At 29.8% G+C, this 17,306-nt stretch overlaps 1 protein-coding gene across 2 annotated transcripts; it reads right to left on the bottom strand.

Moving 5' to 3' along the window:
• Window positions 1-814: 814 nt before the first annotated feature.
• On the bottom strand, window positions 815-8,946 carry LOC109793615 (protein EMSY-LIKE 3). 2 transcript variants are annotated; one of them, XR_002239338.3, is made up of 11 exons: window positions 8,716-8,946; window positions 6,816-7,027; window positions 6,615-6,724; window positions 6,244-6,490; window positions 5,877-6,083; window positions 5,725-5,793; window positions 2,737-2,979; window positions 2,585-2,653; window positions 2,431-2,494; window positions 1,277-1,494; window positions 815-1,185 (listed from the first exon to the last, which is right to left on the bottom strand). XR_002239338.3 is itself a non-coding variant. In XM_020353081.3 (10 exons), exons 1-10 carry the CDS (start codon window positions 8,741-8,743, stop codon window positions 1,448-1,450), a joined length of 1,296 nt encoding a protein of 431 aa, XP_020208670.2. In that variant the 5' UTR covers window positions 8,744-8,946; the 3' UTR covers window positions 815-1,447. The 2 variants fall into 2 exon arrangements, 1 of the variants encoding a protein (XP_020208670.2); XM_020353081.3 differs by having other exon boundaries at window positions 815-1,494.
• Window positions 8,947-17,306: the final 8,360 nt, after the last annotated feature.

The following is a 17,306-nucleotide window of genomic DNA, read 5'->3' as shown; positions in this document are numbered from 1 at the left end:
GTTAACTAACTCATTGTATTCATAACATGGATACATATGCATTACACATAAATTCGGAGTAGTGTTGCCCTCATCAAACTCCGCTTTTAAACCTATATTTCATTTGAACATTTTTATTTTAATTTAATACTCACTTGAAAATATCTTAAAATAGAATAACTTGACTCAATGTAGAGTATTGGAAGATCAAACATAATTACAACAAATTATTAAAAAATAATTAAAATTATAATATAATACATAAAAGATACAAAACAAATTGTAAAGTTGAAATATTCCATGTGCATAAACTAGAATAATTATATTAAATGAGAAGATTTTTAAATATTATTTTTTTTTAGCTAGAATAGCTAAAAAATTAATTACTTTTTGTCCAATATTTTTAGATATTTTTTTCAATCTCTTGTCTAGTTAAATTTATCATTTTCATTTTTTATTTTTAAATTAAATTTTAGGTTTTTTTCTAAATATATCAATATTTCAAAATAATTTTATTTCACAATATAAACAATGTATCATAAATCTAAAATATAACATATAAAAAAATTATGTATCATAAATCTAAAATATAATTTATATAAAAAAAAATGTATCATAAATTTTATTTATAGTATAATAATGTTATAATACTAGTCTAAACTAAACTTTTAATTAATAGTTATGACTCCAAATTCACTTAAACGTACATAAGGCAAAAATATAACCTTTTTTTTTAATTAATAAGTATAACTCTTTACTAGTTCAACTTATTTTTAAAGTAAAATAATTCTCTGTTAAAATCAAAAATCAAACTTCAATCCAAAGTTAAAAAATATAAAAATATAAATCCCGATCCTCTTGTGTCTAAACTTTCAATTAAAAAGAAACGGCTTTTATGTCAATTGAGTCCACGGTACATTGGACAATGGACTTGAAGAGTGGACCCATACACAATACACGACAAATACAAGAATTTATACACTATTTCATGCTGTGTACAATGATCATCTGGTATTGTCTGCATCTTAAAACCACAATGAATAAACATTATTTTTTCATTCCCAAGAATATCTCCAGTTGAATATGAAAACTTATCTCCTTTTGGAGTTTGACAACTAAAGTGTATCTCCCGTTGAACAGACGAACTAATATCTTTCAACAGTTTGACAGGCACCAAGTAGGTGATCACTTTTCAACCTGAGTTTTCTGCATCCGCAAGAGTCAAAATTTGAACTCTAATCACTTAGATAAGCTACGAGAGTCACTCAATTGATATGAATAAACATTGATAAACTACCTAATTGTCATCCTACATAAATTTAAATGATAGGTGCACAAGATCCAAGCCTGGAGCTCATCTGTCAGGGAAATTATATTTTATGGCATAATAACACGAGAAATTGAGTCTTCTCCACGTGCTTGCCACCATAATGCCTCAACTGGCCATTGTAAAAAGGTGGTTTCCACTTCATCGATCCATTGATTGAGCATGTGAGAAATGGTGGCCACCTTCATCTGTTAAAACAATAAGAACATTAAAAGAGGTTATACAAAGAATTAATGTAAGGTCCGCCAGTGTTCTATCATGTAGCATAATGAACTCAAAAACACCATCCGAAAATATTAATACTAAAACAATGATTCACATTTTCCAGAAGTAAAGTGGCGTTCTCACAAGGAAGTAAAAAATATGGAATTAAATTTAATTCACAGTTGCTTGGTACAACAAAATTGTGGGATAATAGAACAAGGAGTGCAGATATTTGTGGCCACCACAATGCATGGAAGTGAGTTAAAAGTGATTATTCACTCTACTAAGGACATGTTTGGATTAGTTTTTCCAGAAACACTTCTGGGAAAATAAATATGAAAACAATTGAAATAAACTTATCCATAAACTAGAGCAGATTTATGCATGAGTCAAAAATAAAATTTTGAAAAAATTAATAAGTTAAAAAAAAATCAAAATCTTATTTTTAACTCATACATAAGCTAATTTTAGCTTATATAAAATTTCATTTCATTATTCCTTCTAGTTTTTTTTCCTAAAAGTACTTCTAAAAAAGTTTACCCAAATAGGTTAAGTAATAATAATCAGAGAAAACCAAAACCTTTCCATCCCAAACCATTGTCACTTTTTCCTGGTTACCCTCAATTTAGCTTAGTCCCAGGCACTTATTGATGAAATTCAGTAGCGAACATCGCTAACATTGGACTATAAACCGTACTATGCCAACATCCCTATCACCTCTACATTCAATTGAAATCATATTTATAAAAATATGATGCCGAACCAATGCAAATTCTAATATTTTATTTATGATCAGGCACTAAATTGATCCATTTAACATTCAGATAATATCCACAGCATTAATTTCTAATTTAGTGGACTATTCTTGGAAGGAAAAATCTCTGATGGTACAAAAATAAGGTATCAAAACTGAGAAATACCACTTTCTCCATCAGAAAGATCTGCAAGTCTTGCGATTGCATCAATAAGAGCTTCCTCGTGATCCTGCATTTATTTCATATAAATTATCTGTACATGCACCATTTACAAGAAAATAAAAGAAATGGCAGACTGACATATATAGCAGTCCCTTACCTTCAATACTTTCTTGACTTTCTCAATTTCAAGTGCATCAGGATGATTTGCATTGAATACCCTCTCCACCTATAAAGTTCACCAGATACATATATATGTGTGTCAAAAGATCAAACATTTCAATGTACTCTGAATGAACTGTTTTAAGTTACCTCCTTGACTAGTGTGTCAGTGTGAAGTATTTGTATATCATCTTGAGTCTTCATTCCTATTCCATTCTGTGATGGTAAGAAATCTATTCTGGATTGCCCCATTGTGGTTGCCCTACGTCTTCCAGCTCCTGGAACACTGTCACGTCCTATAGACCTACTCATCCCATTAGCAGATCCACCAAAACCCTGACGATAATTTATTCCAGGATCCTCACCTAGCCACTGAATATCTTCAGGCGAGATCTGCAGTAACAATACTACATTTGAAAAACCTAAAACAATATAGTACTAATGAGCACAGCATACCAAGCAGTTGGAAAATCCATATTCTACATAGTATTGTACACTATGAAGCACAGACATCAACACAAACACGGGACACTCTGACACAACTAATGTCCAAAATATAGGATAGCAGGACACCACATACACACAAAGTGAGATATACTCTAGTTAAATATTAAATGAAATAGGAGCAACATAACAAAAAATCCAAATTGATAAACAATATTTGCATATTCTTGAATATTAAGAGACATTATTTTACACCATAAGAACTTGGTCTCTTTAGAAAAAATCTCAAAATAAGAAAATAAAGTTATATCTTTTAAGAAAGGTATATTCACCTTCTTAAACAAACCTCCTAAGTTTTTTTTTTTTTTAATAATGAGCCTCACAAGAAAAAGAGATTAAAGACATTAGTTTTAAAATTTAATATATGTTAAGCAGACTTCTCTAAAATTTAAAAATAAATACACTTTTAATAATATTAGTTTGTGTCCATCCATATATTTGGAAGTGTCAGCTGATCGGCTCCATTATGAGTTGTACAGAGGTGTCAGCTTAAAAGTCCAAGCCAATATAATAAACTTTTATTTGGACACTTGATGAGAAGTGTCAGGGATCTTTCGGTATCAGAAGCGTGTCCAACACTGAGGCACTTCAAACAAGAGAGGTGTTTGTGTTTTCATAGATTGTACATTCAAGATACAGTATTGCTTACCTCTTATGAAACAAAATAACCAACACATACAGGGTTTAATGAAAATGAAATTTTAAAACAAGTCCAAATTTCATTTATTATAAGTACATATTTCTTTTTCGTGTGGCATCAGTAGCTGCAGTCATTAACTTTGAAGTGTTAAACAATATTATATACACATTACTAGGGAAAAAAAAAACAGTTAAAAGAAAAGGAGTACACTAAAAGCCAGTTTTCATTCCCAATTACATGCTGAAAATGAAGAGATTGCAATACATGCCAAAATTTTAGGGGGGCTGGGGGGAGAAGCAGCACAAGGTCATTAACTATATTTATGAGCAAACATTACCTTATTTAACATGTTAAGTGGAAATAGTGCTATTTTGTCTGGACAGAATCAGTGCTATAAGTTTTAGTTTTAGTTTTATCAGACAACACCCAAACTCTCAATTTGAAGATGGAAATGAAAGCTTACAAAAGTATTCCTATAGATGTGCACTATTCTATGAAGCACAGATATGGGGAACCTAGATAAACCATATCTACTACTACTGCAACAAAATATTTCCAAAAAGCTAGAATACACTAGCATAAATAAATTAAAAAAAAATAATATAGGAACATCAATATTTGATAACTAAAAATAGTAGTGGTTATCATTGGAGCATATTATAAATTAGTATGTCATACTCTTAAAAGTTTGCATATATTTTCCTGAAAATATTATTGCAATTACAGTAGAAAATTAAAACATATTTTGGCTAATTTTTCATGATCAGCTTTATATGAAAGGGCTGATGGCTAGTGGGAGGAAATTTTAAAAAAGAATAAAAACTTCCCATCCCTGGAAAACTAAGCAGTTGTGTTGAGATAGTATTTCCACAATCTTAATTGCCCCTCCTACCTTGAGGGCCTGCTTCTTCCCCTCTTCGGTGGAAGTTTCAGCAGAGATACAGAGCCAAGAAAAACTAAGAAAGAATACAGGGAAGAAGTTCTGTTTTGACCATTCCATTTTACTAGAAGTTGAAACATCTGATGCTCATTGTCTTCTCTTCAATTCACCACCCCAATCTCACATCTTGTTAGACTAATTTGTTTTACATTTAGGTCACATATGGTAAACATGTTAGAATGGGATGGAACAAAACATGACATGTGTTAGGATTCAAACCTTTTGGTTCTACCAGATATAGAATGGAATGAAAACATTTGTTCCATTTAGTTCTATCCACACACCAAAAGCTACATTTGAGAAAACAAGTTCACAAGATGTAGGCTAGACACTAGAGTATCCAAGCTGAATCTGCCAACAAGAACCAGGTCCAGGATTGAAAAGCCATTATTGACATTTCATGCATGGATATGGCAGCTAAATGACATTCAAGAATGATAAATGCAAATGTAATTAATAGACTTCTCAGTTTTAAGTTTTAAAAATGGTACATAAAGTCCCAAATAATAATAAAATTTTAAACAGGCTTCATATTTTTTCTTTTAAAAAATAAAAAAGAAATCTAATTTGCCCTAAGTATTATCAAATAGTCAAAGATATTAAATTAAACACCATTCTCAATCTTGATATTCTATGAATATAAATAATAAAAAATGAAATAAGCATGAATTTATTAAAATTCCCAAGTAATGCAATAGACTATTCTAGCAATGTTAAATTATTAGTTCCTATAAATATGAAATATTATCTCTGGTAAAATGTTCTTTTAGTTCATAATAGATTAACCTTTTTCTGCCACATACATACATGCTGAATCCCTTTTATAAAAGAGTAAAAACGTTTTTCTCCTTTTTCTTAATGAAATGGAACATTGTCAGCACTCTTTTTTTAAGGATGGGGGTGCCATTAGAACATTAATGCCTCTCTGTTCTCTTACTGTTCGAGTGCCATTTCAAGTTTCTTAATACAAAAGTTTTTACGACCACAAAATAGTGCTGATGCATTAATTACAAGTACATAAGATTTTCACCACAATAATCAGTATAACATGTACCTCTGACAGATCAACTGATTCCCATGTTTCATTTGTAGTCCCTATATCATACACCAAACCATGTTGACCCTGAAAGTTAGAAGTAAAATTAAGCATGTCAGCTACGAACTAATTAACAAACAAATTCCTAATTAATTGGGGTCCGCAAGTACATCAACTGGATTGTAGCTGATGATAAGAGCTTCATAAAAGTTGTTGTCATCAGGCCATCTTGTCCGTATTCTCCTGCCAACCAGTGAATCCAGTAATGTTCCATCAGTGGCGGTACCAGAAGTAACTCTATTAGGTACTTGATTCCTTCCACCTAGTCCTGTTGAAGGATATTGTTTTATAGAAGATACACCAGGTAATAATTGACCCTGCAAAGTAAAAAAAAAAACCCAAAAAGCACAATAATGTTGCTTATTTATTTTTCCCACGCCGTAAATGTATTCCAAATCAGCATTCGAAACAAACCCAAGCCCAACAAAGATAAACAAAAAATGAAAGAGCACAGTAAAGTGAATTTATCATTCTTACAGGTTTGTGCTTCTTGCCCTTAGATCCAGAAACTGATCCTCGTTTTGCCACCAAAGATGGCTGGTGGGGTGCAGCCATGAGTTGGGGGAGAAATGGAGAAGGCCCATCAAAAGATTGTGATGGTACAGAGGGTGTTATCTTCTGCTTCTTACGAGATGCAGAGATAGTAGGACTTGGAATTGAATCGTGAATAGCTTGCCCTGTACTGAGCACACCAAGCTGATGGCCTCCTGCTTGTCTCCACTCCCTAAAATCAATGTTCAATAAAGAATTGATTAACAAAATAACAATGCATATGTGGAAAATGCAATGGCAATCCCACTTGTAAAGTATAGATCAACAAGAAGCCATGTTGCACAGTTTTATCAGACCTTATACTTTGTATAACATCATCTGCATTAACAAGACCTAGAAGTTCTCTGTGTTCCTCATTTGATAATCTTAGTTCTTTTCTAAGTTCTGTAATCAAACTTTCCTTCTCCTGAAGAAACACATGTCATTTAGCAGTCATTAAACCTGATCAAACAATTTTGAAAACATTAGATATATGAAAACCAAATGAAAGAATATACCCAAGTAATGGCATCAGCTTGAGCTTTAAAGGCTCGTAGAACTGAACTGTATGCTTCCTGCTCAAGTTGGTGAATTTGAGTTTCCATATCAATTTCACTATACATCCTTCTTGGGTATTGAATTGAACCTGCGGCAGATCTTCCATTTCCAGCAAGACATGCCCCTCTGGGGATTCTATTTTGATGTGTTGGTGGAAGATCGTCATCAGTTCCTGCAATCAGCAAGTGAATGCATGTAATGTAAGCAAGGTTGTCAATCTTGAGAGTTTACATAATCTCATGAGGTCCCATAAACTCGAATCGTAAGCTCATAAGAGTTTACTTAATATAAAAAATATATTATAATACTTATAAATAACATAATAACTCAACATTTCAACTCCATGTTAAAGTAAAATAGCAAATTATAATATTAAAGTAACAATGTTTAGTAGCAAATCATGCAAAATTTCACACAAGACACAAGCTCTTAAAATAACAAATAAAAAACTAAACAAAGACTAATTTTTGCTTTTAACAAAAGAGGGGTGAGAATGCTTGAGATTAAGCAAGATTGCTCGAGATTGCTCAAAAACGAATTTACTTCCAAGTTGTATAGGTGGGATTGACCAATCTCATAAACTCGGTAATTATTACAAGTTGTCACTCAAGATTAAAAACCATGAATGTAAGTATAACATGTGAGGCCAGACCATGAATCCTTGAAATAGGTATTAAGTATTAACCAAACATTTCTGGCACTGGTGAACAATCAATTTGATTCTCAAGAAAAAAAATTTAAGAACAAATCTAAGCATCAGGATTAGCATACATGGATTTACTAATTATACAAAGAGAAGATTCAATCCATTCACCATAACAATTAAGTACGTAAGAGATACAATCTTAAGGAGATTAATACTTAAAAGCACCAAAACTTCTCAATCAAACTGTCAATCAAGATAGTCCTAGGCAGCAGAAGGGTTTAGTACCTACTGCTGATTAAGGTGCGGAATGACTAAAATGCCCCATTGCTAACTTAAAGAAAGAAACACAAGAAACTTAGTCATCGGATTGTCTAAACAAGTGAGTAATTGTCTGTTTTTGGAACTCTGTGCAACTCAGAATTTGAAATATAACATTTTAATGATTTACTTTACCAAAAAAGGCATGCTTGAGCAGTTAAATTTATATGGCAAATTAACACAAAACATGTTTCTGTTATCTTCTTTCTAATGCATTTCTTTGCAAGGCACACACTTTTTACCCCCTCAAATCATTACAATGACCTTTGACCTCAAGGCACCCTTTTACTCCTTAACAGTCCATAGGAAGACAAGCTAACAAGTAAACCCACACATTCACATGAAGAATTCTGCTTTCATCGTGGAATAAACACAACAACAAAATCCTTATCCCACTAGGAGAGGCCGGATACATAAATCACACAGCACCATTAAGATCGATTAAAGACCAAATTCTTACAAATATTATTCACCATGAGAAAACTCCTCTAAACAATTTCCTCTATAGACCTTCTTGGTGTCCCTTTCCCCCTTTTCACAGAACTAAAAGTCATACAATTCACTCTCCCCACTAGTGCTTCTTTCAGAGTTCTTTGCACTTACCCAAAACCACTCAAATGGTTCCACACCAATATCTCCTCACACACATCATGGAATAAACACATTCAAGTAAAAAAGACAAATCCTTTAGTCTCATTAATTAAACACGCTCCAAGCAACACTCTCACGCCAATTCAAATCCTCCTAAAAAAAAAAACTCAAAAAGAAAAGTGGGGCAAATGGGTCGCGCACAAGAAAAAAAAAAAAAAAAAACAATGCCCAAATCCTAGAATTAGAAGTCTTGAAGAATTTGACACGGGCAGGCAAAAAGTAAAGAACTTTAAAATGAAACTCACCGCTACTGTCGTAGGGTTCATAGTCCATAGCCAGTTTGCACCGAAATTGAAAAGAAAAAACACAAAAGACCAAGATTGCAGCGAAATGGAGGAGGAACAAGGAACAAGAAGAGGAATAGGAGGTGGAATGGAATCGTGGGGTGGCTCTAGAGTGTGGAGCCACAATTTGGCAGAATCGAACACCTAGTTATTTGTGGAACTGACCAGGCGCATAGATGTTACACCAATGAAAATAGGTTAGAAAAAATTTTGAACATGTAGCAGAAATCGATTATATAAAAATTAGAGTTTAAAAGGTGTATCTGATTTAAAATTTATAAGATTGTTTTAAAATTTTGATAGACTTTATAAAAATATTAATAAAAATATAATAATTTTAAAGATTTTTTTAAAATTTTATAAAAATGTAATAATTTTTAAGATTTTTTTAAAAATTATAATAAGAAATTTTGTAAAATAAAATTTGTAAGAATATTATGATTTCTAAGATTTTTTAAAAAAATATAAGATTTGATAAAGATTTTATAAAATATCAAAAAATAATATAACTTTTTTCAAAAAATACAATTAATTAAAATAACATAAATGATAAAGTTTAAATAAAAATTAAAATAATTTTTTTAAATTTTTTAATAAATAATTAATTTTGATTTCATATTTTATTAATTAACATTTCTATGTAGTCTTTTATATACTTATGTTCAAATTTGTGACATTGATAGAATTATTAAAATATATATATATATATATATATATATATATATATATAAAAGTTGATATTTTAATATTAAATTTTATATAAAATAAATATTTCTTAAATTTTTTTAATTTAACAATAAATTATATTTAATAATTTAAAAATGATTTAAATATTTAATAATTTAAAAAATATTAATAAATTATATATCAATATTGATAGATAAAAATTTAACAAAAAAAATCTTGATAAATAAAAAAGAATATAATAAAAAATAGAGAGAAGAAAAAAAAGGATAAATGAAAGAGATAATATAGAGAAGAGACAAAAATAAAGGAAAGAAGAAATAACAGTAGAAAAAGAAAAAGAAAGGGAAAAGAGAATATTTATCTTTATTTATATATTTATATATTCATTTATAAAAGTAGTAGTGTTATATAATTTTGTAAAAAAAAATAATAAATTATGTCTTTTTTATTATTATTATTATTATTATTATTATTATTATTATTATTATTATAAACTTTTAATTACCTAATAAAAGTAGTAATGTTGTACATGACCATTAAATGTCTAAATTTATCATAGTAATAACAAACTATAGAACAACAATAATTAATGCAATAACAAATTATTTAAAAAAAATTGGCATGACTATTGATTGTCATTCACTAAATTCATCATCTAACTTTTTTAACAATAATTCATAATTGTATTCTTCAATTTGCTATAATTAATCTAAAGAAACATTTGTTATCCAAAATGTTTTTATATTTTTGAGAATCTTAGGGGGGTGTATTGGATTAGGATTTTAAAGGACTTTTTTAGTTAAAAAAAATCCTGCGGATTTTAAAAGACTTTGCAGGATTTTCATTACTTTTAAGATTTTGCAAGATTCTACAAGACTTAAAATCAGGATTTTAATGGATTCTGCAAAACTTTTAAATTAGGATTTTAATGGATTCTGTGGGATTTTGTGGAGTTTTGACATTTGATAAGATTTAAAAAAAATTATACATTCAAATTTAAAAAGAGTCAAAGATAAAAATAATAAATAAAAAAAATAATGTCTAGATAAATAATAATAATAATTCTCTATAATATTCTATCATCTTTTTATAGCATCCACTATCAATTGTAACAATTCATCGGAATCATCCTTAATCCAAGCTTCATAGTTTTCTTTCTCTTTTCATTTTTCTTTATTATTTCCTTGTGAATCTCCCATTTGAATTACTAAAACAATATATGTTAAAAAATAGTTATATAAATAATTACGGATAATAGACAAAATCAATAAAATTATATTATTATTTTTAGAAGCACACCATCATACAAGATCGAATATATTTTTGCTATCCAAATGGATCAAATACCTCAGTTATTATAAAAAAAATGTAAAAACGAAAATATAGAAACATAAGATAATTTTTTATATAAAAAAATTAGTATATTCGATACTGAAAAAATATTTAGATATATAATTTTTTTATATAAACAGAAGTATTTAGATATAGAGAATATATATATATATATATATATATATATATGATAATTTTTAACGATATTTATAAATATAAATTATTCTAACAAATATTTTAACAATATTTTCTTTTTTAAAAAATAAGTTAATGAAGGCATAAATCCTAAACCCTAAAAAATTAGATATTGCAATGTCTTATGTTAATTTTCTTTTTTTAAAATATAAAAAATCTTAATTTCATAATATAAAAATAAAAAAGAAAAATTCATAGTAAAAAAAATAAAATAATTGTTGAGTCATAAAAGGAGGAGGGATAAGAGTAACAAATTCAAGGGAAAGAGAGAATTCGCAATTTTTATGCTAAGAGGGTTCTTCCCCCTAAGATCCATTTTTATCTCATTCTACTCACAAAAACCCTAACAAATTCATCTTTTATTTATATATATATATATATATATATATATATATATATATATATATATATATATTGTTGAGATTATGATATCAATTTCATCTTTCACCTTTTTCTTTTCTTAACGTGTGTCATAAAAAAAATTACCACTTAAAAGTTAAAATTTCAAGTATTTTTTTGTGTTATATAAAGGAACAAATTCAACTACATAGAATAAAATAAAGTAAGTCAATTAAAGAGAACGAACAGAAAAATAAAACAAGTCAATGACACTATCATTTACATATTAGAGTTTCACAAAATAGGAGAATGGTATGAGAATAGTATTATATATGAGCAATGAATAATAGTGTAGTATTATTAGTAGAGAAAAAATGGAGAAGACAGGAGCATAGAAAAAAAAGATGAAAAACTCACTTGAAAATTCTTAAAACACTTGAAAAATCATTTCAAACAATCCTTCAAAATCCGATGGGTTTGGATGGGATTGTTTTATGAATCTGGTATTTATAGATAACACTAGAAAGTCTTTCAAAATCCCTCTCACACAACAATCCTTTAAAATCCTTAAATTTTTGAATACCAATGGATTGTTTTTAAGTTGTAAAAAATCTCAAATGAATACCGGTGGATTTTAATGGACTCTTTAAAAATTCCTAAAAATCCAGATTGAATACTACTGAATTGTTTTTAAGTGACATAAAATCCTGATTGAATACCAATGGACTTTTTTACTCAAAAAAAGTCTTTTAAAATCCTACGAAATCCTAAACCAATACACCCCCCTTAATTTCTTATGTTTGATAACTATTTAAAAAAATAGAAAAAAAATTTTATGGATATAAAAATATATATTTCTTTCTCTCTCCTTCTAATTCTCTTTCTTCCTCTCTCTCTCTCTCTCACTCTCACTCCCTCTCCCTTTCTCTATTTGTCTCTGTCTCTCTTTCTCTCTCTTTTTATATTTCTCTTTCTCACTTTTTGTCTCTCTAACTCCTCTCCCTCCCACCCTCCCCTTCCCCCTCACCCTCAAGTCCTCAACCTCTTCCTCTTCACTCCCTCCCATATCTTTATTTCTCTTTCTTTCTTGTATCTCATTATTTATTGATCTTATAACACCCCGATTTTCACAGTTTATATGAAGACTCAAAGTCCAATAAGGGTGATTTAGTAGCCCAGAACGGGTCGTTCCCAAACTGGAACGGGTCGTTCCAAACTACTAAAAATACCTATTTTTGGTAGCTCAGAACAGGTCGTTCCCAAACTGGAATGAGTTGTTCTAAACTACTAAAAAAGCCTATAACCCTAGTTAGGAACGGGTGGTTCCAAACGTGGCCGTTAAGAGTTAAACTCAACTTGTAACACCCCAATTTTCAAAAAGGTTATTATTATTATTATTATTATTATTATTATTATTATTATTATTAGATGGTATTTGGTCATAATTATTTTAATAATTATAGAGGAATATTATTTTGTACGTTTTAAATAATTATTATTTTGGACAATTATTTTGTACGTATTAAATAAGTATTTTTATTAGCATTTTTAAATAAATATTTATATGTTTTAAGAGAAGGTTGATTTTATATGATATTTTGTTATTGAAATTATATTATTATATTTAGGGCCAAAAATATATTATTATTATAGAGAAAAAATATTTTATAATATACATGTATTTATTTTATTTAATTATTTTGAGGAAAATTAGAAGTGGGTTAGAAGAGAAGGAAAATGGGTTGGGTTGACCCAGTCCAATGGATTAATTTTAATAAAGGAGTCAGGTGGTGTTAACCCTATCTGCCTCATTTGCATTCTGAAGGGTTAGGGAAAAAAAGAGGAGAAACAAAGAGCTCTAAGGAAGAGTACTCAGGAACGATCTTAGATCACACCAAGACCATTCATCTTCTGCTCATCCAGGTACGGGGGAGATGGGTGTCTTCATATGTGAATATAGGGGTGTTCGGGTAGTGAGGGCAATCCCTAAGTCCCTCTAGGAACTTTATTTAAAATTCTGAGCGATTATCTGTGCAATCGATGTTCTAAATTCTTAATTCATTTGGAAGAACTTATTTCTTGAATTGTCTTTGAATTCCATTGGGGCTTTCTTGTTAATTCTTTATCCTTAAATTTGATGACTTAAATTTTATGTGTTAAGAAGAGTTTAGATTTTTTTTTTTTGTAAAACCAATGGAAACCAATTTTTGAGGCTTGAGATGTGTATGGATTGATTTGGAACGTATGAAGAATATAAATGGAGTTAAACTGAACCAATGGGGTGTAGAAGTAGTGAAAATTGGTAAAAACCTTGTTGGAACTCGTAAAACGCAGGTTTAATTGCACAGACGGGAGTCTGGGCAGAGATTTGGGCGCTCAGCGCCAGTTTTGGGCGTCGGGCGTCGGGACCCCGACATACGTTTGTAATTTTGCGATATCTTTCTGTGTAGTTATCCAAATCGAGTTCCGTTTGTTTTGTTAGAAACTAGACATCTGGGGCTACCATTTAGACACAAGAATCGTGTAAAAATATTAATATTTGATCAAGTTATGTGAGTTGCAATTTGAGCCTTCCAATCTGTGTGCGAACCACAACATCAATTTTTGTGAGCCCTGAATGGTAACCTAAACGACTTTATTAGGATTTGTGTTCTTCATGAAAGTTGTAGATATTGATGTTAGGATTCTAATGGAGTTGGGATCACGTAGAAAGGATATGTATATCTCGAGTTATGGTTAAATTATTAACTGAATGTCATAGATATTGTGATGTGTGTGAAGAATTATGTGAAATTTGTGGTCTATGATGTTGATAACTTAATGATAGGTACCTAGCATGTGAGGATGATATTGCATGGATTGTTATTGACATGTGATGATGTTATATAATGGAGATGCATTAATTATGAGTTACGTGGGATGCATGAGTTGCATGAGACTTATGAGTTGCATGTAGTGCTTGAGAAGCCAAACGTGGCTATATTGCATTGGACCCTGGGCCCAGAGAGGGGTTGAGACAGGGGGGACCATGACGGGAGGCATTCCATGCGTGGGCCGTTGGGTGTTTAACTGCGCAGCTCACTGGCCATAGAGGGTTTAACGGTGGGTGGATTGCCTTTGCACGGGCCGCTGGGTGTTTAACCGTGCAACATACCGGCTCTGGGAGGGTGTGAGAACGGTATGCCCGCATTGGCAACAACTAAGGGAATTGAAGAGGTACGCCCATTGTGCGGAGTGCCAAGTTGAGACTCTTAGGAGAGGAGATGTGTATGAGCATATAGTGAGCATGTGTATGAAAGCTTGTATGATTGAAAAAAAATGATGTTTGGTAATTATATGAGATGTATTTGTTGTTTATATTTAATGATGATATTTTGGTGCATGGTGTGGGGTGGGAATTGGGTAGCTCTATGTTCATATATGATGTTATCTATCTCTCACCGTCCTGTTTTTATGTGGTTTTCTTTTAGGTGAAGATGAAGGCACTCATAGTGTTGAGTTCTAAAGGGAAAGGGTTCTGCTCTGATAGGATGTGACATTGGGGCATGAATTTAGGATGCTTTAGTTATGAATTGTTATTTGTCGTTTGAGGAGACTTATTTTTAAGAGTTTTATATTCACCTTATATTTGTAAATTCTGGATTCCTTTCATTTTCTTTAGAGACCTTGATAATTTTCTTTTAAGAGTAAAACTTTATTATTATTATTATTATTATTTCTATTTATTTCAAGACTTGTGAACCTATGAGTTTTTATTAAAATATGTGGACCCTTCTTGATGTTATATTTATTGAATTATTCTTATTGTTGTTACTTATTTATTATGGGGTAGAAGGGTGTCACACAACTCCAGAATGGGCTGTTCTAGTTTCAGAATGGGCCGTTCCAGACACGAATTTAACACATGATGAAAGGGTCCAAAACGGGCCGTTCCGGATCCGAAACGGGCTGTTCTGGCCACTCTTGACATCTATAAATAGTAGACTCTGGTACTACTTCTAGACACACTCTCTGAAAACCAAGGAGAACTAAGAGAAGGAGATCAACCAGATTTCGCTCTAGCTTCGTCTTCTGCTTATCTAGGTAAGGGGAGAGTGAGAAACCTTGCTTTGCGTGTAGAAATGTATGTTGGGTAGTGTGATTGACCCTTAATCCTATGTTTGTTGTATACTCATGTATGAGGGGTTTTTCCCAATTGTATCCGTTTCATCCCTGTTTCTCCCTAAATGTTCTAGTTGATGTAATTAGTATGTATGTATGAGTAGTGTTTGTGTTTAGATTATAATTGCAGACTTTGGTGTTCTTATGGGTTCCTATGCGAAACCTAAGGGAATGCATTGATTATTGTAAGAGGAGATTGTTTGAAGAGGCAATTATATGAGTAAATTGTATTGTGTTAAATGTTTATTATATGAGAGTGCGCAGAGGGTGTGACCCGACATGTACTCCTAAACTACTCTCGTGTATTACTAGCGGCAATACACCATGTGATATGTGTTACTGGCGCCACATGCATGATAATATGTAGTCTGTATCCATTACATATGCATTTTAATGTTATATGTTAAAGTGATTTTTCTACCTTTGATAAGTGGAATGTGAAATTGTTGTTAATCTATCTATGTTATTTCCATATACATGTCTTGTTTGTGTTTGACTATTCGGTGTGTATTCCTACATTGTGAGCCAGAGTGAGATATTTCTATGTTGGTGATGAAACTTAGGCTTCTATATTGGGCTTTGCTCTGATAGGACATGTAACATCGGGGCGTAGATAAGATTATATTAGGATGTTGTTCTTATTAAATTATTTTGAAAACCTTAATTTTATTTCTTTGTAATTTCTCTTACATGTTATTTTGATTAAGCTTATGAATGTGAACTCTTTACCCTTATGTGGTAGGAGATTTGGTTTTTAATGATGAAGAATTTTTTTTTTTATTATAATTACTGTATATGTATGTTGGGGTAGGGGTGTCACAGATCTTATCAATTTTAATAATATTATTAAAGTCTATTTTTGTTTCTACATTTTAATAATATTTGTTAATATTTTTTATTTTTTATTTGAATGAAATAAAATAATATATTTTTATTCTTTTTTATTTTTTTGTTAAGTTCTACGTTTAAATAATTTTAATAAGTTTTCAACTTTTTAAAATTATTTAATATTATATTTGTAATAAAATTTAAGTAAATAAATATATCTAATGAGTTTATTTTAATAAATGATATTTTGTAAAAAATATTTATAAACTGAAAAATATATTATTATAACCAAACATAAAAATATTTAATTCCTAGGATTCACATATGAATATTCTAAAAAACTTTAATAAGTAATTAAACATATTTTAGTTATTCTTTAAGAATCATGATTACCAGGATTTATAATTCCTAGGAATCATGATTCTCGTGTATAAAAATATTTCTCCCCTACCAAACACTCCCTAATATCATAATAATTTATTTCAAGAATTAAAATAAAATAATAATAAAATAATATTAATTTTTAATAAATATATATTATTATCATTAAAATTACATAAAATATTATATATATATATATATATATAACTGTGTGCACGTGCACACATGCATATATAATTTACAAAACTATTATTCTTATTATTTATTTATAAGATTTATAAATTATTAGCTCTTCAATTTATGAAATAGTAACAATAACTTATCCCTTCAAAAATAAAAAATAAAAACAATAACTTATAGGTATTAATAATCAATGAAAATAAAAGAGATGCAATATAATAAAAACAAGATTAAATGTGATCTATATATATATATATAGGTTGATATGGGTCTAAAAATATCAACATATCATTCACCAATTCACTTCATAGTATCATTATCTATAAGGTCCGAACCTTACTATTTTTTATTGTTAATATTTATATTTATATTTATTTATTTAGATTTATATTTATATTTTAATTTTAATTTTATGCACTAAAATATTTAAGTTTAATATTATATTTTTT

This window comes from Cajanus cajan, chromosome 10 (genome assembly GCF_000230855.2).
Source record: "Cajanus cajan strain Asha chromosome 10, NIPB_CcT2T_4, whole genome shotgun sequence".
NCBI lineage: Eukaryota > Viridiplantae > Streptophyta > Magnoliopsida > Fabales > Fabaceae > Cajanus > Cajanus cajan.
This window is presented reverse-complemented; position numbering and strand designations above follow the sequence as displayed.